This window comes from Coffea arabica, chromosome 5c (genome assembly GCF_036785885.1).
Source record: "Coffea arabica cultivar ET-39 chromosome 5c, Coffea Arabica ET-39 HiFi, whole genome shotgun sequence".
Taxonomy (NCBI): domain Eukaryota; kingdom Viridiplantae; phylum Streptophyta; class Magnoliopsida; order Gentianales; family Rubiaceae; genus Coffea; species Coffea arabica.
The window spans coordinates 3,200,593-3,225,189 of NC_092319.1; the positions used below are offsets into that span (position 1 = coordinate 3,200,593).

Genomic DNA, 24,597 nt, shown 5'->3' on the forward strand with positions numbered 1-24,597 from the left:
CACTTCTGGAAAAAATTCAAGACCATGTCATCATAAAGCAAGCAGTACTTTAAATATTTCAAGCTTGACAGACATGAAGAGACTATAACGTCAAGCTTTTTCTTAAGGAATGAACAAAGTCAGAATCTAATCCAAACTTGACAAAATTTTCTCCAAGGACGGTTGCAAATTGTAAAAATTGCCTTTCAAGATTCAGCTTAATGAAGTTGCTATTAAAGAATCTTCATTGCCCAAACACACACACACACACACACACACACACCCACCTGAGACCAAAAGCAGTTCTTTGGCTCTAGAAAAATAGAGTTCAAATTCATATCAACTGTTTGACCTGAACTGCTACCTGGGTACAATACATTCTACCCAAAAGGAAAAAAAGTGTGAAAGGCAAACCAAAACCAAACCAATAAAATATCTGAAAAGCAAACTGGTGATATTGCACTATCAGACACTAAAATGTGTGTCCTAAGGAATTTTTTTTACCAATATTTAGCTTTCATTGACAATGTATCACCATTTGAAATTATTAATCAAGAACTTCCTGAAAAACTTCTCCTTTACAAATATGTTTGAAAAATATTTGTCATTAGGGCAGTAAAAGGTAAAACCCCTAAACAAATTTTAAGGAATTACTCTATTGACAATCAGACTACCAAATCATTCGCAATCCACCCGCATCATTGAGATTGACCAAAATATGAAAATGAGGATTAAGAAATTGCTAACAAAATATTCAAATAAAAGAAGTACATGGTTTATTAGAAGCGTGAATGCACATTTTACATTCTTCTTGTTATAAATGTCGGCTGAACATGAAAGTAAAAGGATTTACACAAAAGCATGGCTAAAGTGAGAGATAGTAAGAATGCAAGACATTGTGCTTTTCAGATGCAGACCTCAACTTCCACCATTACAGTAGTGAACACCATTAGTATGGGCTCCATTGTGCTTCATTTTTACCTCTTTTAAACCCCATATGCGTATTGTGCGATCATCACTAGCTGATGCCAGCATATGAGGATTCGAGGGGTTCCAGCTAACACAGTTCACCGTGCCAGAATGTCCAGGCAATGTCATAACTAGCTCTCCAGAGCTTCTATGCCATATATACACCTATCAATCAGGAGAAGATATTTCTAGCTCATCATACAGACATCGTCGCTATTTTATTCTGTATAAAAACATGATACCAAAAATATATATATATACAGAAGCATTAAACTCAAAACAAATTCCAACCCCAAACCTCACACAAAACCCTGCGTTGGGGAAGGTTCCCCCTCAGGCTTTAATATACACAACAATAATTTGATGACCGAAAACATCGGCTTAACATCAGCCACAGTTTTCCTATTCTCCTCTACTGCTGTAACTTACTAACAGATGCAACATATCATGAAATTAAGCTTGCACATTCATGCTGAAAGCCAAAAAAAAAAAAATATTTGAAATGTGGAGCAACTGATCAATATACCAGGCAACACAGGCGTCAAAGCAGATAATACTTGGACATGACATACATGTTGACCTGTAATCTAGTAGATCAATACAGATATTAGCTACCACACAAATACGTAGGCATGCTCGTGGCCACCATTTCTTCTGAATGCCACAGCGCAGAGAGCAAACTCAGAAACCAAATAGTTTCATCACCCCGCCAACATCAAAGGAAAAACATTTATTTGTGTGGATGTGCAAGAAGAGCACATCATTCACCAGACCAAAAAACACTACTCCACAGATTACTATTAAAAATCTGCACTACATGAGTGCACATATATAACCTAGACAACTATTAACAATCTACATCTCTAGGCTATATGCTCATGTCCACATAATGACATCAATTAGAAAATGCTGCGTCTCGTACTGAAGCACAACACATCTCAACAAAAGGCCAAAAAAATACAAGTCCTTTTTAACATTATCAGACGGAAGACTCTACCTCCTCAATGATATATTCTGGCATAGACATAACAGCAAACATATTACTACATGAAGATTTTTTGAATGAAACACCACCCTCTCCTGTAATATATCCATAGTAATCCGATACCATGCCCCTTTTTGTTCACAATTCAACCGAATTTATATTATACAACATGTCCAAAAAGGCCAAGGATCCTAAGTCTGAAGATACTAGATTAATTGTTTCACTTTTTTAATTATTCCAAATGGAATAATATTACTAATTATGAAATACAATGTGTATGTGTGTGTCTGTGTGCATGTGTGTCCACTGGGATCAGGATTCTAATCATTTTGGGATAAACGGAAGATCCTCTACACACCATCAAATGTAAACTTTAAAAAGTCTTTTAAAGATCAAAATCATTAATGATCACTTTAAAGGTTGACACATTCGTGCATAAATTATAATTCTCAAGCCATTTAAATCTTACCAGTTGATTAAGTCATTATTTTGTCAACCTTTTCAGAATTTCTGCAATATCCAAGAATTACATATTAATCAGATGCTAAAGTATTCTCTTGAAAAATTGATTTCTACATACTATTATCTGATAATATGCCAGCTTGAGTATTTAACTGCTAGAAATAGATGGTAAACTTTAAAACCACATGGCAACTCTCAATGATGTCCTAAAGCCAAGAGGAAATTTTCGGTAATCTCTTCAGGAAAATTTGATTCAGGCTTGTGAAACAAGTATCATCCAACATAAAGCCAACTGAATTTTTTAAGCAGCAACATAGACCATTATAAGAGGAATTAAGTGTAGGCAAGCTTCAAGGTTCCATAGAAGTGGGCAAGTGAAATTTGAATTTTGAAAATATTACATCCTCCACCCAAATGATTCAAAAACAAAAAATTAATTTTTAGCCATATTGCACCCCTCCAACCAAAAAAAAAAAAAGTTGTAAGATTTGAATTATGATCAACACTGAATTCTCATGAACATAAGAATTCAAACTTCTTTAGTGATAAAAACCATCAATTAAAACAAATCGAGGTATGAAAATAACTAGCCTTGTTTCGATTCAAAAGCTTTGACCTTTTGAGCTGTGACTACACATCAAGTTCAGAGAATTCCAAGATTCCACATAATAAACAGTATGATAAATGATTTGACGTAAAATACCTGGGAATCCTCGCTCCCACTGGCAACAAATGCTTGCTCTAGGCCTCCAAAACAGGATCTTATGACAAATCGAGAACGCTTGTGACCTTTGTATTTGGCTAAGAGCCTCACATGTCCCTCTATATTCCACAGATGAATTTCTTCATTCAGAAGACTAACTAGTAGGGATTTACCATCCCTGGATAGTGCAAATGAAATAATAGTTTGATCCTCTTCAATTATTTTTTCAGCCTTGGACTCCCATCCAAATAATAAAATCGTAGTATCTTTACAAACAGAGACAATCTGTTTCCCATCACTTGTTATCCCCAAGTCTGACATCTTACTAGTCCGCTGCCCCTTCCAACACTCTAGCTCCTTCCCATCTATATCCCACATAATAAGACTCTTGTCAGCCAGTCCAGTGAAGACCGTTCTGCCATCTGGAGCCCATGAACAAGACACCACACCCAGACCTCCTTTTTCATAGGTATGAAGGCATTCACCGGTCGAAGCATCCCATCGTCTAACCACCTCTTCTACTCCACAAGTTAGGAGTTGATGGTCATCAGGGCTCCATGATATAAAGGACACGGGTTTCTGGTGACCAGCTAGCTTACGCTTCAAGGAGACTCGACCATCCACTTTTACCTACAAGGTAAGTTGCTAACAATTTAACAGCCCTGGAAGATAAAAAATGATAGAAGCAAAACATAGAACACACTTAGCATTGGTTTCAACAAAGCAAAGCCTTCATGGACCAAAAGATTTATGAATCAAAAATTTTCATTATCAACTTTTGTATACCCTATTATAAGATGCAACTCAAATCTTTATACCCTATTATACAGAATCCTAAATAAAAAATATCCAAGTTAAATCCTCAACATATGTTGCAAATATTCCTTCCAAAATTCAGGTAGAACTAATAAAAATTCATTATTCAAAAATCCTCATTTGCACCATCACAGAGCATCAACAGGTACAAAAATCCAACATTAGCCAATAAATACCTATTTTTCTTCTTTTTGACAATGTTAGCCTTTGCATGAATTACTACCACAGCTTTAGAAAAAAAATGGTAGCAGTACATGAAGATGAGACAAAGCTCACTTTCATGAAATTGTGACTTGGAACATTTTTTGTATTTTTTAAGCAGCTGAAAACAACAGGTTTCAAAATTAACATGAAAGTCAAAAACACACAGCATAACCTGACTCCTATAAGTTCAGTGCAGAATCTCAACCATCCTTGTAATTCCATTACGGAACATACTGATGGATATAATACCATGTCCAGGTCATGGAATTACAAGGATGGTTGACTGCAGTCTGCAACATGCATAAAGAATATTTCTATTCATTGCCTCTGCAACATGCAGCCTTTAGGCAAACAACCCATACTTGCTCTGCTCCTTCTTTGTTAGTCAAATTCATACTCCTAATCTAGATGCAAAATACCAACTAATATCCAAAGTTGTCTGGCAATACAAACCCATAAGCTTGATAAGATCGTAACAAATACATGCAATTTCATTCCAATTCAAATGCATAGAAACCATTAAACAATTGGAAACCTTAGCATCGTAATTATACTCGTGGTCTCCATCATGATTGGCTTAGTCCGATGTTAGAAAGAGAAAAAAACCATGGACATTCACAGTCAAAAGTAAGGCACTTAATTGACTCCTTGTTCTCTATTTTCACAACCAAAATATATAATATAAATAGAAAACTACTTAACAGCAGCAACCAATACATTGCAAATAACAGCAGCAACCAATACAGACATGAATAACAACCTTATGAATACCAAGTCATACTCAAGAAACCAGCTCTAACAAGACAGGCCAGACTTGGGGTACTCATAGCACAACTTTAATTGGGCACCCAGCCACCAAGAATTTTTACAATTTTGGGCCCAGGCCCATAGTTGGATACTCATTCAATTTTGCTACGTCAAGCTTTCTTTTTGGGTATTCTTGTTTCCCATAAGCCCATGTGTTTCATAGGTTGTTTGATCTGTTCCCAATTTCTCAATATGATTGAAAAATTTCAACGCAACATCCTAAATTATTAAATGGGCGTTAACTGCAGTCGAATTTTGAGTAAGAGATGTATAGATTTTTCTTCATGTAATTATAGGGTAGGAGCTCCTATAAACCTAGACAAATAGATTGGGCATTTGTCTAAAATTTGGAAATGTGCAAAAATTACTTCAGCTGCTTGCCCAAAGGAAAGAAAATGACAGTCCTCAGATAACACAAACCAAATAAAAAGAAGGTTTAAGTGATGAAACAAGGAAAGAGCTGCAGGAAAAGGTATTCTATTGCATAGGGGGTGATTGTCGGGTAGCAGCTGATGAGTATTTGACACATCTAAAAATGATAAATGGAGAAGTTCATGTTGAAGAATCAGACTCCCAACAGATTTCACAATGCTGAGTTTGGAACAACCATATCTTCTTTTAAGCCATACAAATTAAATAACTAAAAGTCACTTGTTGCTGCTGAAACTTAGAATTATGTGATCGACAATGATGATATGAATGACAAATCTTTTTGAAAAAAAAGGCTCCAACCTATTCAACAGGACAAAGACTCATGCTTGCAGCAAAAGAAAGGGATCAAACGCATATCTAGAAAGAGTCAATGTTCTTTAACCTGCTAAGCCTCTTGCTAACTGTAAGTAATTGAATGCAAGCCAACCAGAAAGTCCAAACAGAACAAATTGTTGTATAATGTAGTGCGAGTTCCATTCTATTGGAGGCATAACCAGATCTTAACAAATTTTGCTTTATTCAGATCATCAAGCACTCGCTCTCAGATATCTTACCTATCAAAAGAAGCTGGGTTTTTGGCATAGGAAATGGGAAGGTTCTTGCAAGATTATGATTTTGTTTTCATAACGTGCTCAGTACTGAAACAAAGTTGCATATGCCTTAAGCAGACTTGTTCACAAACTTCACTCCATGTCCACGAAAGCAATTAAATTTGATCTGCTACAGCAAGACTATGCTTCATGCGAATATTCCAGAATCTACACTACTGTAACTAAACACCAGACAACTCAAATCTTTCAAAAGACGGGCATTTTGTCAATTACATTTGACAATGGCTTCCAAACATGTCATTACATGGTAATATGATATGAATTGCATAAAGAAGCAGCTGCAACTTCAGGTGCAACAAAACAAGTCTTTAACGGTAGAATATCAATTCCATTGGCCTAGTTTGAGGTCATATGTTCAACGCATCTTATAGTTGTCACATGTCACACTCATCAAGCCGCGAGACCACTTGAGCACAATAAAGGTTTCTACATAGCCCCTCCTGTGGTACATGAACCACAGCAAGGACAAATCCTGGGAGTGATTCTATGCAAATGGTAGTTGATCCTTACTCAAAAGTTGGTCACAATCAATTCCTTGTAACCTGCGATGCAGTAAATGTGGGCATTTTCTTCTTCAGGGAGATTCTATGGCTACACCCAACAACATTGAAGTTGTAAAAGATGTGCTAGATGGCAAAATTGTATCCACAAATCAGGCTAATATCAATAGTTTCTTGCCAAATAATGAAAGCGGAATCCACTTTTAGATGGTACATGTGTCGTTACAATAGAGTCCCAAAAGCTGAATCCAGACTGGCACCAGAAAGACAATGCTTTATCCCACTCATGCTGAGTTCTGTCAAATCAAGAAGATTTGATAAAAAAATGTTTTAACCTGATGTCCCAAACAGAAGCAAGCCATATCTAACATGGCAAGAGACTGGAGTAGACCAAACTCGGGAACTTTGTGAGCCCAACTTCAATAGGACAACCCTAGAGTTTTGACCATCCTGTGCCCACACCATAATTCAGTTACTCATATCTTAGTCCTTCAAACTTCTTTTTCTCAAATTACTTCTTGTAAGGCTAAAAAAAATTATTAGGAATGAAGCTCTTTCAATTAAGCGGCCAAGCTGATGTAACCTCGAATTACTTCATAATGAAGAAAAACCAACCAATAGCCATGTATAGAGCACACCTCCCCTATAAAACAAGATGCAAGAGACTGGAGTGGACCAAACTCGGGAACTTTGTGAGCCCAACTTCAATAGGACAACCCTAGAGTTTTGACCTTTCTGTGCCCACACCATAATTCAGTTACTCATATCTTAGTCCTTCAAACTTCTTTTCTCAAATTACTTCTTGTAAGGCTAAAAAAATTATTAGGAATGAAGCTCTTTCAATTAAGCGGCCAAGCTGATGTAACCTCGAATTACTTCATAATGAAGAAAAACCAACAAATAGTCATGTATAGAGTACACCTCCCCTATAAAATGAGATGCAGCTAAAAAAATTATAAGTAATGAAGCTCTTTCAATTAAGCGGCCAAGCTGATGTAACCTCGAATTACTTCATAATGAAGAAAAACCAACAAGTAGTCATGTATAGAGTACACGTCCCCTATAAAATGAGATGCAACTCAATCTAGAAAAGGCTTCTCACTGAAAATTCAGTTTCCAGATTTATTCTGATGCCTGTCTTCTAAGGAGTGAAAAGCTTGTCTTACTAATGTGAATCCCAGTAGACCAAAGGTGCAATTGCTAGCTTCCTTCATTCTGCTCCTAGACAATTGCACTGAACGCAGATTTCATCCTAACATCTTGAAAATTTAAGTTGAAGAAATGCTGCTTCACCAGCAATCCAATCTGAGTATTTTTTACATATTTTTTTAAATAACCCCCGTCCCATAATGATATCCAATTAACACTAATGAAATTAACTATCCTTTACCAAAGAAAAGTTTATGCAGTTTGACAGATGAAGACCATAAGCCACAAACATATGCAACGGTGAAGAAGCACTTAACATATTTAATGTATGCAAGCATGGTATGCAGGTGAATCCTACAATCACTAAAACTTGAATGGAAATGTGAAAACAGATCGAGATCAATAGTAGCTTTATATCATCAGTAAGCAGACCAAGTTACCTCCCATATGATAACTGTGCGATCATTAGATGATGAGGCTAAATATTGCCCATTGTGGGAAAACTGCAAAAACCACACTTCATCACTGTGTTCATTTAGTATCTGGGCCATCAAGAGAACATAGAAAGAATCAGCAATTTTAAACAAGACGCACATAGAAATATAAGACCTTAGACCCTTATCAAAAGAATGATATATCTCTGTTCGCATTAAACACATCATAGTAATAGCAGGAGGATATTGAAAATAACATGAGTAGTATGCCCCAAATTTTCCCTTATCCCTTAGCATATTTTAAGAGCACCAAGTTAACATAAATCTTGCCACCAGCACAAAACTAAATGCTGCAATAATTCAATTCCAACCACAACTCTGCAGCTCCATTAGGTTAGAGGGGCTACGTGCCCCTAAAAGTCATGTTGTTATGAAAAAGATAAGGATTCATCAGAAAAACTATGCAAAATGGTTAACAGGAGAATTAAAAAGTAGTAGATACAGTATCAATCAACATAACATAGGCATCAGTCAGCAACACAAATAAGCAATAGTAGCAACAAAAAGAATTAAAAACAAAAAAGCAAGCAGAAGGCTACCCTTTAGACATTTCTTACTTTTGCTTTTTGAGCTGTTTAAACTAAATATATCTACAAACAAATACATTGCAAAATATTTTCCTGTTGGGGTGCTTTGATTTTATGAGGGAAAAAAAATTAACATAACTTGTGTGGCTCCACCACCCTACCTTTCCCCGCTCTCAAAAAAAAAGGCTCCTTATTTGGTTTGCCAAGAAAAAGAACCAGATGCTTCACATTAATTCAAAATCAAGATCGAAAAACTAAAGAACCATTGGTTATCATGCAAGCCATACTCATGATACTACTCCCTAGCTTTAAAAAACAAGTTGAGAATTAAATGGGTTCCATACTACAAATAGAGAACTAAGCTAATTATCCACCAATATCAACATGCAAGAGCAGTAGCCTGTTTCTCCTTGAATGATTCTGGCTGAATGTGGAAGCTTCTTTAGAAATGGATTTCTTTAAGTGGAAACCTTAAAACAGAAGATTTCTCATGAAATCTAGTATGAAGTATGAATAATAGGTGCTTTAGTTCTCTTGTGTGAAGGACGGATCCTACTACGCTATCACTAAAAGAGGAGACCTTAAATATTTTCTCGGACAAATGGTAGGTAACTTGGGATAAATTACTTTACAACTTCCAGTGCAGGAACTGCAACAATATATGAAAGAGTAAACGGCCAATATTGGTGCCATTAATGAGCACAGAAAGCTTAGTGTCCAGGCAGCTATTATTCATTCTTTCAACAATAATAAAATTAGAACATGCCTGTAAAGTTTGAGAAGGAATATGGTCTCTTCCACACTGGTGGTCAGTAAGAAGTGACATTTCCTCGACCAACGAGTTGTGGAACTTGCAAGCATCCCGCTGTAGGTCAAGAGCCTGTTCAACAAGATGCACCAATCTTTTCTCAGGAATCATTACTGTTGGTGGAAGCAATCTTTGCAATTCCTCCAACAACTTTGACCTAGGCTTCACCGTTATAGTATCTTTACCAGAAAATCGAAAAAGGTCACAGTGTGATGGAGAAACAATGCACGAAGAAAGCTCACGAACTCTATCACTGTTTACACAAAGAGGTGCAATCTCAGTTCTCAATGTCTTCAAAGCATCCATGAAATTTTCTCCATCTAGAAGTTCAAAAAATTTCTGCTCCAAGATTACAAAAGATGCCAACTTAATAATAGATTCATCCACTAGACCAATTCTATGTAATGTAACTACACTTTCATCCCATTTGCCTTCAAGAACCTGTTGCATGAATGAGTTAACAGCAGATGAATGCAATGGTATCCCAGACTCTTCCTCAAGATGTGCCCCCGTCTTCTTGTATCCAAGTGAATACAATGCTTCAGCAATGATTCGAACAAATTCAACTTTCCTAACAACTCCTTTTGGACCAACGACTTCATCGTCCCCTTCAGATGCTAGGGGCCGAGCCATTAAATCACACGATGCACCACTAGCAGGCTCTCTAAGAGATGTACCGTTTGAAAGACCTTCCAATTTACAAGAGGATATTCTCACACGTTTTGAAGGTGGTTCATCATCCTCTACACCTCCCATGAAATGTACACCTCAGCCCATATATACTTAGATTGGACGAACACGTTGAAGAAGTCGAGCTTCAGATTGTCAGAAATCTATTGCTTAATCACGAAAATAGTCTTCTGCATGAATAAGAAAAGAAAATGATTGCAAAGTTTGAAAACAAAAAGACATTAAATGAATAAGATGAGAAGATACGAACAAATATACCAGATCTATAATGAATAAAGGAAATATCAGGTACCACATCGAAAAGCGATGGATATCGAATGGCATAACATTACAGATTCCAATAACACATAATAGCAAATAAGAAGAATATCAAACAGTCACCCATGTTGACCATACTACTACCTAGAAACGAAAAGTTACAATTGTGTAAGAGTTCAGTCCAGCTAATAGATTAATGAATCTCTCCACCTCCTGATTACAGGATAAACATAGTTTTTCCCTGCAGTCCCTCTCTCGAAACAATTATGCATTGGCTACAGTCAGCAATATGGTACAAGAAAGTACAAATTTATCCCAAACCCTAATGAGGCAGTGACAATACAAGCAAAGGCCAAACTTGCACTTTTTAGGCACCAAGAGCACATTACCAGCAAAACCAGTTTTAACAGCTTCGGTGCAGGATAAACCAGTTGAGCATTCCTCAAGAACATGTCTATCACATTTTAGTCCTGGTGCTGGATTACTCCAAGAATGATGAAACTTTGAGATGCAAGTACGGGAAATTTCACATTCCTGACATTTAACAATGGATGCAACTGAACTTTAAAGAAAACAAATCCGTTAACCCAATTAGAAATTCTTCTAATTCGATTCCTACTAGGAGGAATTTAGCACAAAACTCTGTTAAAAATCTCAATAGTTATTTCCCCTATATAACAATAGCTTTTGATAGAGGCAAAGGTTATATAATTTATAAATGTTGACATACCCAGTCCACATATCTGGTGTAACATCATCACCTGATTTGTTTTGGCCCATTCATCAAAGGGAAGAAATCCATGTCCACAAAAATGAAAGAGCACAGAGGCATCAAAACCTAGGATGCCCAGACCAAAGCATGATCTTTTGAATAATTCACTTTATCACTTGGGCATTAGTACTTCGAAATGCATATCACCTAACAAATAAAAGTCTCTCAAGCTTGCAAATCATGACTGAAGGTTGTCCAGCCAAATTGTTTAACAAGAGACCTGGATCTTACTTCTTTGAAATATGACCACATAGAATCTATACCACCAAATTCAAACTACTCCACAATAAAGAAATGATAATATGCTTCTGAGTGGTTCAAAATGGTCCACCAGAAAGGCTCCAACTAGCTCTGCCCAAACTTGTACAGGCTGTAAGAAATTTCAAACATTTTGAAACAATGACCGTCTAGGAAGTGAGATTGTTGGCTCGAAATGGTAAAACTCAGAAAACAAGGTCCAGACCAATATGCTGTCCACAACCTAAAAATCCTTCATCTGTCACTGCACTAAGTTCCTCTTAGTAATACAACACATTATCGATAAACAAAATGGTGGTTTCAATCACAAAAGGTGAGATGCCTTCTTCTTAAAGTAATCTCATAAAGTTATTTCCCAGTACATAGACACTGAATAACTGCATAACAACTGTAAGCAAGCCTCAGCATGTTCCATTAATAATTAAGGAAAGAAAACATAAAAACCCCTAACTCACTTATACTTTCACACCAAAAGTATATCATCAAATTAGCTGTACCAAAACGTGCAGTCATCTAAGACACAAAATTGAAGAGAGAATAATTCGCCTTTGATGTAAGCAGATGATCAACTTAAGCAACAAGCCAAGCAGAATACCACAAAACGTATAGTCATTTAAGACACAAAATTGAAGAAAGAATAATTCGCCTTTGATGTAAGCAGATGATCAACATAAGCAACAAGCCAAGCAGAATACCTCAGCACAACCATTACTAATACCAACTCCCTTTGAATCAGAAAATAATCACAACTGAAACCTTTATTCTAGGAATTTACATCAATACACAACTTGCAGCAACACCAACACCACTATTGCTAACATTATGCAGTCGGGTCTGCAACATTTGATTCTAACAACTATGTCTTCATTTGACAACTATGGTTCCAGACAGAAAAAACAGAGCACTCTCCAAGCGTCAGTTTCCACCAAGAGAAAACTGCTTAGTGTCTTTAAATAGTCACAATCAGCATCTTGTTCATCTGATCATACTACAAGCAACAACCACTGATTACAACAAAATCAAGAATGCAAGCGTAATGAAACAGTCCAAGCTCCCATGTCCATTGTGCAGCTTCACGAAAATCATTAAAGGGCATTGCTCTAAACAAACTATTATACAACACCAGAACACCACCAAATGCCAACAATTGAAATCCACAAGAAGCTTAGGAGGGCAAAATGATAATCCATCACCAACAGCAACAAATATATTCAATTACAACTTCCTCGATAGTCCATATCCCAAAGAACAAACTCTGCTCCAAATGAACAAAATGAATGCCTAAGTCAAGCAACTCTCCACCCCAAATCTTTAAAGATAGTCAGAATTGCAAGTTCAAGTTCCCAATAGATAAAAGCCACTGAAATTAATAATCAGATTCCAAGAATCATAAAACCCCCAAAACTCAGCAGGCAAATTAATTCATTAGCATCAATCAAATCAAATCTAACCCTAATCAGGTAAGAACAAACTAAAACAAAAGCAACCTACAAAATTCATTCCAATCCAACTTCAAGAATCTGCACCAGTAGAATCACTGCAGAATAAACTGAAGAAATGGATAAAAATACAAAAATGAAATAAAAATTAGAAAAATTACCAAGAAAATGAAGAGATTCAGGAAGAATCTGCAAGACCCAGAAAGGGATTTGATGTTTCCAGATCAAAACTGATGGAGAAGAAGTGGGATTTTCCGGATAGAAAAGCAAAGTACAGTGAAGAATTATGATGGGGGTAAAGGTGTATAAAGGATAGGAGATAAATAGACCCCAAAAAGGCCCCCAAAAATAAAAGAAATGAAAAACTAAACCAATTTTTTAAAAAAATAATATTCTAATTTGTTTTTAATATTTGTTGTCGGTATGCCAATGCTACTGGCAGAAGATTAGGTGCATAAGCAAGCAATTTATCCTAAATCAAATTTTCTTTAAACAAAAAACAAGATTAAAGAAACTTGAAAATGAAGAAGAAAAAAGATTAATTAGGAATTGGGTTTTTCTTTAATTTGGGGAAGATATAGTTTTTGGATTGGATAGTGGGGTTGTGGGTGGTTTTTTGGTTTGTGTTGTTTTCATAAGAGTAATTGAAAATTCCTTGCCAAGAACTGAGGTATGCAAATGCGTGGGGGAAACCAATTAGGATGGGTAAAGGAATGTGTACAGGCAAAGGAATATGGACAGCCTCTAGATTTAGGAAATGGGTGGGTCGGGGGGCGGATCGGTTACGTGATACAGGTCGATTTGATTCAAATACGAACAAAACTATAAGAAATTTTTATTGTAGTAGTAATTTGATTGGGAAGGCTATGAATCCTTTGATTCAATTAATTGAGTACGTTAAGAACATTTTTGTTGGTTGAATGTCAAATGAATGATTAGGTTGGTCCAACTATACGAATGTTTTTTTGTAAGCCTTAATACGAGTTAACTTTCAAAGTAAGTAATACGATTACAAAATACGTTAAAATATTTATTCAATATAAATATGCATACTACTCCATGTCAAATATGCGTCTTGATTAAAGTTTTTTTTATAGAAAGTATGATCAATAGTCGACTAATTTTAGCATCTTTTTGAACCTACAATGGCTTATTAAGAAGTACGTGTTTAATAACTTCATTAAATATTTAAAATAAATGAGTTATGAGTTCTTTTTTTAGATAAGCTTGTTTGAAAATAAAATTCATCACTGACTACTTTAATAACATTTAATTAATATACAAAATTTTTAAGTAAAAACTATATCACTTTGCTTGTCGAACTTTTTAAAGTAGTATAATATGCTCACTTGATATTATTATTTCACGTACGCTTTACAAATATGTTTATACTATTTCACAGGTCACATACAACTTACAATCTCTCTCTCTCTCTCTCTCTCTCTCTCTCTCTCTCTCTCTCTCTCTCTCTCTCATATTACACACATCTTCAAACAGAATTTATCTACTACACCCACAAAAACATACTTTTTCTTTTTCCAAACACACTTTTTTTTCTCTATTTGTCACTTATACACATGTAAACAAACCTTTCATATTAGAATATAGTATGTCAATATTAAAAGTAATACTTACATACATTTTTCTTTGGTCAAATTATCAAATAGACTTGATTTTATCAAAATTAAGAGATTCAGATTGCGGTACTTAAATTTTACTCTTCCGATTTTAGTTTTATCAAATGTCTCAAAGGTAGCTTTTGATAAAGCACTTTTAAGTGCTTTATTATATTGTTTAAGTGCATATTTACATAAGTCCTTATTGTATTGCACAATACGTAATTTTGAATTTTTAAAATATATTTATCTCTTTGTTGAGTTTAGAATTTATGATAAAATGGTCTAAGTGTTGTTTTATTTTTTGAAACTTAAAAGTTATAAGCAAATCACTATTTTTTACCTTGTACTACAAAATGTTTTTCATGGTAAATACTCAATTCAAAAGTTTATGTGTATATGCTTACCAAACACCTCAAAACACTTATATCACCCAAAAGTTCTTTTTCAACAAAAATACTACATCCCAACCAACCTCTTAATTAAGTTGGCTTTTATTAAATTACAGGAAGACTTAATGTAAAAATGGATGAAAAACTTAAAGAGATGTTCTAATCTCTAGTAAATATCACAAATCATCACTTAGTTATTTAAAATTCTCCAGTTTGGACGCTAAAGATTTTATTTAGCCAAAATGATCATTTTCACTAATTAGAACATACAAATTGTGACAAAAAAAGTATGTGTTTTCATTAGTTGAATGGTTAAAAGTGAAAGTGTTCATAGTTGAGTGACAAAGAAATGCACTTTTCATTATTTAACTAACTATTTTGATTAAACAAAAGGTTTATTGACCAACATACAGAATTTTAAATAGTTTAGTGACTATTTTTGCCCTTTATTCTTTCTTTTTTATGGATAATATGAGTACATTCAAATAAAACTGCTCTTATATAGAAGCAACAAATATAGTAGAGAGAAAAAATTCCTTCTAATTTCAAAAATAACACATTAAGACTCTGAAATAGCTTCCAATTGATAAATATCTGTACTTTCAATCATAATCTACACGAACACCACCGGCTAAAGAGAAATATATCCAATGATCAATGACGAATCTCGAGATAATATATCCCAATCTATATCATGAAATCTTTTAACAATAGTAGGTCATTTGTAGATAATAAATCATAAAAATTAGCTTTAGCTATGTATTTTATAAGAGGTCAATTGCATGCTAATGAGTGCCATTTCATTTGTTAATAAATGTACCAAGTAATCCTATTGCATATGCAGCATCAAAATCGTGCATATCAAACTGTGTATAATCAGTTACATAATACAAGCTTCTAATCAAACAAGCTCCAAATCATGTTAATTTTCTAAGTTAAGATGAAGGTATATTTTACATGACCAAAATACCCCTAGTTAATTCCTGAACACATATATTTTACATGACCATAGTATTATTCAAGTTGAATTTAAAGTAGAGTTGTTACCAATTGAGGATCCTAGAAACTGATGTACTTAAGATCGCTTTCAATTTAAGACATGACATTTTGAATTCACAGTTAGGCCCTTTGGTTACGCCCTTTGGACTGACTAATGCACTAGCAGCAATTATGGACTTAAGGTATCAGGGTTTTAAGCCATAGTTGGATCAATTTGTGGTGCTATTTATTGATGGTATATTGGTATACTCTAAGGTTCGAGGAAATCATGAAAGACGCCTGAGAATAGTTTTACAAATCCTGAGGTAACCTTTTTAGGTTATACAATATCTAATGAAGGAATTATTATAGATTCAGCTAAAATGGAAGCTATTTAAGAGGAAATGACCAGAAAATCCTACTGAAATTCAGAGTTCTTAGAGTTAGCTGAATATTACCTTTGGTTTATCAAGGACTTTTCTAAGATTGTAAAACTTGGTAAGTTATTTGGGATTTTAAATGTGAGGAAGAATTTTAAAAGTGAAAAGTGCTTAACCGATGCACCTGTATTAGCCTTACCGAGCGGAGGAGGTAGTTATGTGATTTATACAAATGCTTCAGAGGATGGTTTAGAATGTATATTAATACTACATGATAAGGTGATTATATATGCCTCTAGAAATTTAAAATCTCACGAGAGAAATTATCCAACTCATGATTTGGACTTAGCAGCTGCGATATTTGTTTTAAAGAAGTGGATACACTACCTATATGGGGTAGACATGAAGCCAATTAAGTAGCCCTATAACTTGGAAGTTAAAACACCTATTGGGGAAAAATCAAAGTTTGATTGCTAGTTGGATGAAGAGAAGAGAAATTACGAAGTATGGGTTGGAAAACGTAAGTTAGTGATTGATCTGATAGGCTTAACCACTAACGGAATGATATTGTCTTTAAGTGTGAATTTCGAGTACGAAATTCTTTTTAAGGAGGAAAGGATGTGAGGACCCAAATTTTTCTTACTTTTAATTCTATTTTATTGGCTTATTTAATTATTTTTCACCCGTTTTCTCCGAATTATTTATTTCAACCATTTTAAATCCATTTATATGGAACAATGCCTTACTTATGTTTTAAAAATATTTCGTTAGAAAAATTTATTTTCTACGACTCATTTAACCAGGAATAACGAGTACACATTTTTCGAGGCAAAAATTCGATTCGAGAGTGCAATAATCTTGGAGAATTAAAAGTGATCAATAGTAGACTAAGAAAAGTTAATTTAGAGATTAGATGTGAGTGAGTTAGAATTAAACTTATATCGCTTGTGCATCGATAGTTTTCTGAAAGATGCGCCGATACAAACTAATTGGAGACTTGAGTAATTAATATTAGACTTGTGTGAGAACTCATGTTTTTATTTCTAAAATAGTTATTTTATAATTATTTACCCTAATATTAGTTACTTATATTATCGTTACAAGAATTTCATTTAGGTTTCACTTTAACGCGTGCAAATCGGAAGTTCGCGTATATCGAGTCGGAATGGTTAAATGGAGATTTAAGAAATTTATTCTAGACTACTAAGAGTGAATAATTATAATGTTAAAGGAAGTACATTAGAGGTTTATTGCACAAGTAAAGTAAACTCGAGAGAAAACGGACACGAAACCCTTGCGCGCGAGTACTATTCATAGTCGACTTTTGTGCAAATTTTAACCACAAAACACCAAAGCTTCCAAGAGAAGCTTCATTCACCAGATTTCTCTCTCTCTCTCCTCACCCTCAAGGCGGGCCGAAACACACAAGGAAGAAGAAGGAGAAAACCCAACTTCATCTTGCACCATTCTTGCTCCAATCTTGCACCCAAAAACACCATCCAACTTCTAACTACTTGGAGATTCACCTTGGCTTGGAGGAGGAGGTCTTCTAGCCGAGTTTCTTGGAGCTTTTGGTGACCAAAATTTCTGATTTTTTTTCATCTAAGAGGTAGTAATCATCCAACCATCTAACCTTGGCTTTAGTGGGTTGATCTTTGCTAGGAAGCTTGTAGCTTCATTGTTATTGTTGTTGTTTGGATTTAAATGGTTGGAATGGGCTCTATGAAATCCCATCTTGATGGTGTAGGACTGATATGATGATAATAAGTGTTGTTTGTGTTAATTATGTGATAAACAAGATGAGATTTGTTGAAAAAGTGAAAGGAAAACCAAAGGAAAATTGTATAGAAAGAGGCCGAAAATCTGCCATGTTTTTCTCGAAGCTTTGATTCGAATTTTTGGTGCTCAAATGACTTTGAATCTGATGTAGAGATGTTGTGTAGGATGTATGGAAAGTTTCCACCAAAAATCATTTGATTTGGTTGGGTAAAAGTTGAAATTTCAAAATTTTACAAATCTGGAAAACGGTGTCCAGGTGTTCTGGACAAAGCATTTTTGAAAGAACATAATTCTCTGCTCAGATGTCAAAATCAAGTGTCGTTTATGGCATTTGAAATTAGATAGTTTTAAAATGGTGTAAAATTCACCTTCTAATTCGAAGTGAGTCATCTGTAGTGAATGATCAAAGTCGGCTGTCCTGTATGGCTAATCAACCGAGAATATGGTAGAAGCTAAAACTAGTGGCTCCATTTTCTCTTACTTGAAAACTGAATTTCAAAACAACTTCTTCTGATGAAATATACCCTTTTGAATCTAGTTTCCAACGCCACTAACCATGTTCAATTTCAAGTTGAATTGAGTGAGATGTGGTCTAATTACCGAACCATACCAAATCTGGAAAACCCTAATTTTTGCTAGCCAAATGGCCTAACTTAACTTGGGACTTGTTGTTTTAAAAATTCTGATGTCAATCACCTACCAAATGTATATTAGATGTTTCTTAGACCTTTGTTTCACAAATGAGCTAGATTTGAGTTGATTTCTTTGGGCCAAATGTTTGAAAAAGAAAACGGAAGCAAGAAGACAGATTTGCCTTGGAAATTCCTTAAACTTTGGTAGTTTTGTTAACTACCTTCGCGTGAGAATTTTCAAATGAAATTTGATAGAGGAGTAGTCCTCCTATGGAAATTGAATTGTACCAATTTTAGTGTCATTCTAAGACTATTGTGATATACAAACAAGATACCGAAGTTGTTCTTCCAAATCTGGAAAATGGACCGAACGATCCTTATTTTTAACCAACTTTGAGCTGCTATATCTTGACGTTCAAAACTCCGATTCTAGTTCTGTTTATTGTGTTTAAAACTTTGATTAGAACTATAATAGTGTTGTGAAATTTAGTGGCTAGTTCACTTTCTGTGAATTTTACCAAATTTCCAAAATTTACCAAAAATGAAGACAAAAACTATCTTGTAAGTATAAGTCAGCCACTTTGGGATGAAATTTGAATATCTTCTGTTTAGAATCTTGGAAAAATGTCTTCTAGAAACTTTTAGTACTTTGAAATTAATTTCCAACGGTATCAAGTTTTCCAATTTTGGACCTACAGAGTATAAGATATGATTTTTCAAAGATTTCTCCTTAAAACTGAAATTTTTGAACTTGAAGGGAATTGAGTTTTAGGAACTCTTCACTACCCTTCGATACTAATTGACCATTTTAGACTTGCCTTCATGAAGGAAATCAGTTTTCCTTGTGTTGTTAAACACCACTTTTGAACCTTGAATTCTGACCAAGTAAAGCTCTATTTCATGATATTTTCTTAGATTGTACAAGTGTACGATCTCTTTTGTTAACAAAAAACTTATAAGCGATAGTGTGTGATAATTGATTATTATTTGTTCAGACACTCAAGGGGACCTTCAAGAGGATCTCACAGTGGATGCTTAAACCCTCAATTGGGCGCTACTTCCTTGTTTTTGATTGGTGAGTGTCAAGTGTGTGAAAAAGTGTTACGTGCTTAATTGTTATTAGTAATTAGGTGTTTTGAAAATACCGAGTCGAGTGTGTACTTTATCACACTCATTCTCATTTAAGTGAAGTGTATTTGAATTACTTGAAGTGAATATTTAAGTGAAGTGTTTCAATGATTATTTATACTATGATTGCATAAGTCGATTGGAGTGAATCTCCTCGACTCTTAGTGGTAATAGTGGGGGACGCCCAAATTTCATTGGCCGACCTTGGACTCGAGCCGGTATGGGTATGGTCGGGAATCTTGGTAGGCCATGAAAAAAACATAAACTTGATATATTGAGAGATCTTACTTGACATACTCGAGTAGTATCGCCTTATATAAAAGAAGAGCCGGCCTGGTACTGGGGTATGTAATGGTGAATGGGGAACGGGTAAGTGAAGTTTCTACGGACTAAATACCGACCCGGTTGATGGAATGTCATCGCAGGGAGGTGATTGATCGAGCATTGGCAAAGCAAGTGAAACTTAGCTCCTCAAAGCTTCCATATCCTTGAATTGTTTCTGTTTACTTTTCTCACTCGAATTGTTAATTACTTGAATACTACTGTTGTATTTGTTAAATTGTGATTGCTACGTGGATTACGTGCTTGCATGTGTGTTTCTTGGCCTCACTGAGTATTGGCTTATTCCATTAGTTTGTTTTCCTTAACAGGTTGGATTAGAAGATTTTGAAAAAGCCGACTAGGCTATACTTTTGATTGGAATCTTGGTTGTAAATGTTTAGTCAACTTTTAATTGTTGTATTTTGGGACTTGATGTATCTTTTAAGAACATGATGTAAGATTTGGATATTTAGTTAAGGAAGCGACTTTTCTTCATTTAGATTTGTATTATTTGGTATGTATTGTTAAGTTTGAATTGAATTGTCTTGAGTTCTGGCGAGAGTTGGGCAGGCGTTCCGTAGATACCCTTGGGTCCACCCTTGGGAGAAGTGAGGGCGTCACAAATTGCAATAAAAAATGTAATTGATAGTATCATAGAAAAATGAGAAAAATTATCAAAAAAAATTAAATATCCTCTTTCATTCAAAACCTTTAATAGCTAATTTTGTTTTATATTTTTCTATTATCCCATCTAATCTCTACCACTTTCAAAAAACACATTTAGGACCAATAGTTTTATAACTAGATTGTAAATCTATCGATTTTCATGTATAATTCAAAATTAAAAATCCATTTCATCCTAATAGCTTCTTACGAAAAACTAAACTAGGTGACAATGATGCCTTTTCAAAGGATTCAAGTATTTCTTTTAAATTGTACATATAATTATCTAGATCATAATCTTTTTTCTTTTCTAATTCTTTTACTTCTTCTGGACTTAGTATCATTTATATTTTGATCTTTCATAGAAGATACAATTATTATTATTATTATTTTGATCCCCATTATTTCTATGCATATAAGGAAATTTACAAAAATAGCATCTAAAGATTCAATCACCACATTATTTTCTAAATTCAATGATCTATAAGGTTTACTTGATAAAGAATAGCTAATAAAAACACATGTAGAAGCTTTCATGCCTGATTTTGGCTTTTTAGTATCAATAATCTCACATAAGCCAAACAAACCCAATCTCTTAGATGATTTAAATTAAGCTTATCGTGCTTGCACAATTGAAAAATAATTACTTTAGTATGTTTATGAGATATTCCATTTAAAATATAACAAGCAATCAATTAAAATAACTTCACTCTAAAGATCAGATGGTGCGCTAGAATTGATAAGTATCATTTTAGTCAAATCAATTAAAATTCTAGGTCATTCTATATATTTTAGAGCATGGATTAGATCAATTAGTATTAGGATTGGAACTACTTGTAAGACTATTATTATTTTCACCTTATTTAAGAATATGGCAATTTCTTGGTGCTCCATCTATCAATCTGCAAAAGATACATTATTTTTCCATGTATATCTTGCTGACGGATTTTGTTACAATGTTCACATATTTTAGCCATATTAAGAAGATTTGGGAAGAAACGTGTCTCTTAAAATAACACTTTGACGAACCACTTGAGATGAATCCATTGGTCGAGATTGTGGCCTTCTGTTGGGGAGGTTCCGTATGATAGGGTGGTTGCCTTTAAATTGTAAGTTGCCTATTTCTCCTTTGCCTACTCTTTATCTTCCCAAAATATGTCTTGCTGATGTCCAAACTAACTTCATATATTTATCACAATTGGCATAAAAAATTTCCCCTATCTAAGAAAAGACTCAGTTATTTAACCGTTTCTTGAAGGGCACCATTTTTATAGTTTCGTCAGTCATATTAATAAAACATCCCAAGAATAGAAAAGTAGAACAATATCAATTCACAAACATATTGGAACATAGACAGAGCCATAAATTTTGCTTAGGGAGCAAATAATCAATGTATATAACAATATAAACAATAAAACAAAGAAAACATGACAAATTTAAATTCTAAATTCTAAATATTAGACCTAGAATTATCTCTTGCTGTTTAGAAAAGTATAAGTGATTTCGCTTTTCTCAAAAAAATTATTTTAGAATTCAAGCAAATTAAGTTTGATTTGATATTATTGTAAGATAATATATAAAAAATCATATAAATCATATCGTCAAAATTAGGTGTTAAGAAGAATCACCAATTATAGTAAGATAAATTATATAAGTAATGAATAATTAAAGATTGACAAAAATAAAAAGATTTAAAAAATAATAATAGAACTTCTCTTGGAGTATTGGAGTTGGAATCTAGAGATCGATAGATGAATACAAGAGACTTGAACTTTTATTTGTTATAATGGCATTTCTAATTGTATTTGCTACGACACTAATATTTTGACTTTTTGTATTAATTGTATTTTTCTTTTGTATTGTACTTCTATTTTATTTGATTTTTTTTAGCCAAGAAATTAGATATTGATATTTTAATTGATGTTTTACCTTGGTTATGAGATAAGATTTTTGTGTATAATGAGAAAAATGTGTAGATAAAGAATGTAAAAAGAACTTGTCAAGAACTTTCAGTTCATAATAAAAACTACTATCAAACACAGCTCATTGATTACTAATTAGGTTTAGGAAGCAAGATAAGTGTGATTTTGTTAAATTGTTAGAAATAGTCAATATCAACCATAGGTTTTCAAAAAAATTTTAGGAAGGCAACTACCTTTTTTGGCACCCTCGCTATGTTCTTGTGTTAGAACCTTATTTAATATTATTGAATTCTTAAATATGTTGGATTCGAATCATATAGAAAATTGTATTTAAGAAACACACTTTAAAACTTAACTCATGTCAAGATATGGTCGAAGAAAGCCATGACCATAGCTATACCATCTGACTATTTCTACCTGACCAATTAAGAAAAAAGTCACGATTTGGGGTAGAACATCATTCGACACTTGCGTAGTATGGAATTTCTTCCCAATTTATGATAACCATCTTTTCTGCCACGTTAGGATTTGAGGTTTAATCAAAAGTAGGCTAATTGAACTTGTTAAACTTCTTGAAATAGTATTTGACACTTCTCTATCAACCATCTTCACTGCTTGATATTGTTATCACACTTACATAAATTAATACACTAAATCTAATGAGAAAAAAAACACTTGGTTCACGTTGTTGATTTTTTGAGTAGTGTTTCATGAGAAGTACTCTCATCTCTAGATCTAGAATAGTACGGTTAATATCTGTGATAATTCCCTGAGAAGGACATTGTTCTCCTAATCTTTCTTGTCACCATCTGATTCAAGATTCTCTAATTCAACTTCTTCTTCCTCCATAGTTTGCCAATCATTTTCTTGAACAGAGATAATATCCTTATGCTTTCTCTTTTGTGCCATCCTGCAAACACAAATTTAATTTAGAAGCTAAATTGATCTATGACAAACTACCTAATCTTCAATCAAAACAGTAAGCCTTCGAGTATAGAAATCAAAGATAAAATCAATTAACACTAATGTTGGCCAAGTGTCAATCAACTAGTTTCAAATATCCTATCCAACATAAGCACTAATTTCACAAGTCACATTGCAATTATTCATTCTTAAAGCACTAAAAATAAAATTCATACTGAAACTTTGATACCAACCAAAATGTCACAATTCATACCCAAAACAGGATACCGCTATATTTGAAAAAAAAATTAAAGACACAAGTCAGCAATATCAAATTAAACTACAAGCATCAATAAAAATTTCGAACTTCTATAGTACAATGTCAACCAGAAGATTTTAAATTTTCAAAAGAAATCCAAACTGGAACCTAGTACATACACAATTGTATACGAAATCCAAATCTAATCATGGTTTATATTATACAAAACATACTTCATTCATCAGCTAAAAACAACTTCTTTCTTTCCATCTACCATTCCTAAGAGCTATCAAAATCTACCACAAAGAACTCATCTCTGCTACATGATAATAATGTCAACTGGCTGAATGAAAATTCATTCAACAAATAGCATATATACTTCTTTATTGGGCTAAATATGTTAATATACATAATATGATTTAACTTTCATTAATACATATCCATAAATAGACCAAAATGTAGTCTTAAAAAGTAAAACACAATCATATTTCACAAATTATAACATTCACATTCATACATGAGTTCAAGACATAAAGTTACCACATAGACATTGGATAATAAATTGTTGATTTACTTAGGTTTATACGGTTTCTAATATCTATCAACTACTTTTGGTTGGTGCAATTTTCAAAATCACTAAGTACTCTTGATTAGTGCTTTTCTCTAGCAATTGTTAACTATTCTCGATTAGCACAATCAAAATTAGCTCTGTCAATGTTCATTAAATGCAAGAACTCTAGCAATTAAGTTATTCATCAAGC

General features: G+C 33.9%; 1 protein-coding gene across 1 annotated transcript; it reads right to left on the reverse strand.

The window, feature by feature from the left end:
* Window positions 1–732: 732 nt before the first annotated feature.
* LOC140003986 (WD repeat-containing protein 26 homolog) lies at window positions 733–13,571 on the reverse strand. The gene is made up of 5 exons (XM_072050431.1): window positions 13,025–13,571; window positions 9,405–10,306; window positions 8,058–8,159; window positions 3,099–3,728; window positions 733–1,113 (listed from the first exon to the last, which is right to left on the reverse strand). Exons 2-5 carry the CDS (start codon window positions 10,200–10,202, stop codon window positions 898–900), a joined length of 1,746 nt encoding a protein of 581 aa, XP_071906532.1. The 5' UTR covers window positions 10,203–10,306; window positions 13,025–13,571; the 3' UTR covers window positions 733–897.
* Window positions 13,572–24,597: the final 11,026 nt, after the last annotated feature.

Bases quoted from the DNA above. Each gene is read 5' to 3' on its own strand.
- LOC140003986 (XM_072050431.1), bottom strand. From the start codon at position 10,202: ATGGGAGGTGTAGAGGATGATGAACCACCTTCAAAACGTGTGAGAATA. The intron at 3,729-8,057 runs GTAACTTGGTCT...CTTACCTTGTAG, and splicing joins GCACAGTTATCATATGGGAG to GTAAAAGTGGATGGTCGAGT. The intron at 1,114-3,098 runs GTATTTTACGTC...CCTGATTGATAG, and splicing joins GTGGGAGCGAGGATTCCCAG to GTGTATATATGGCATAGAAG.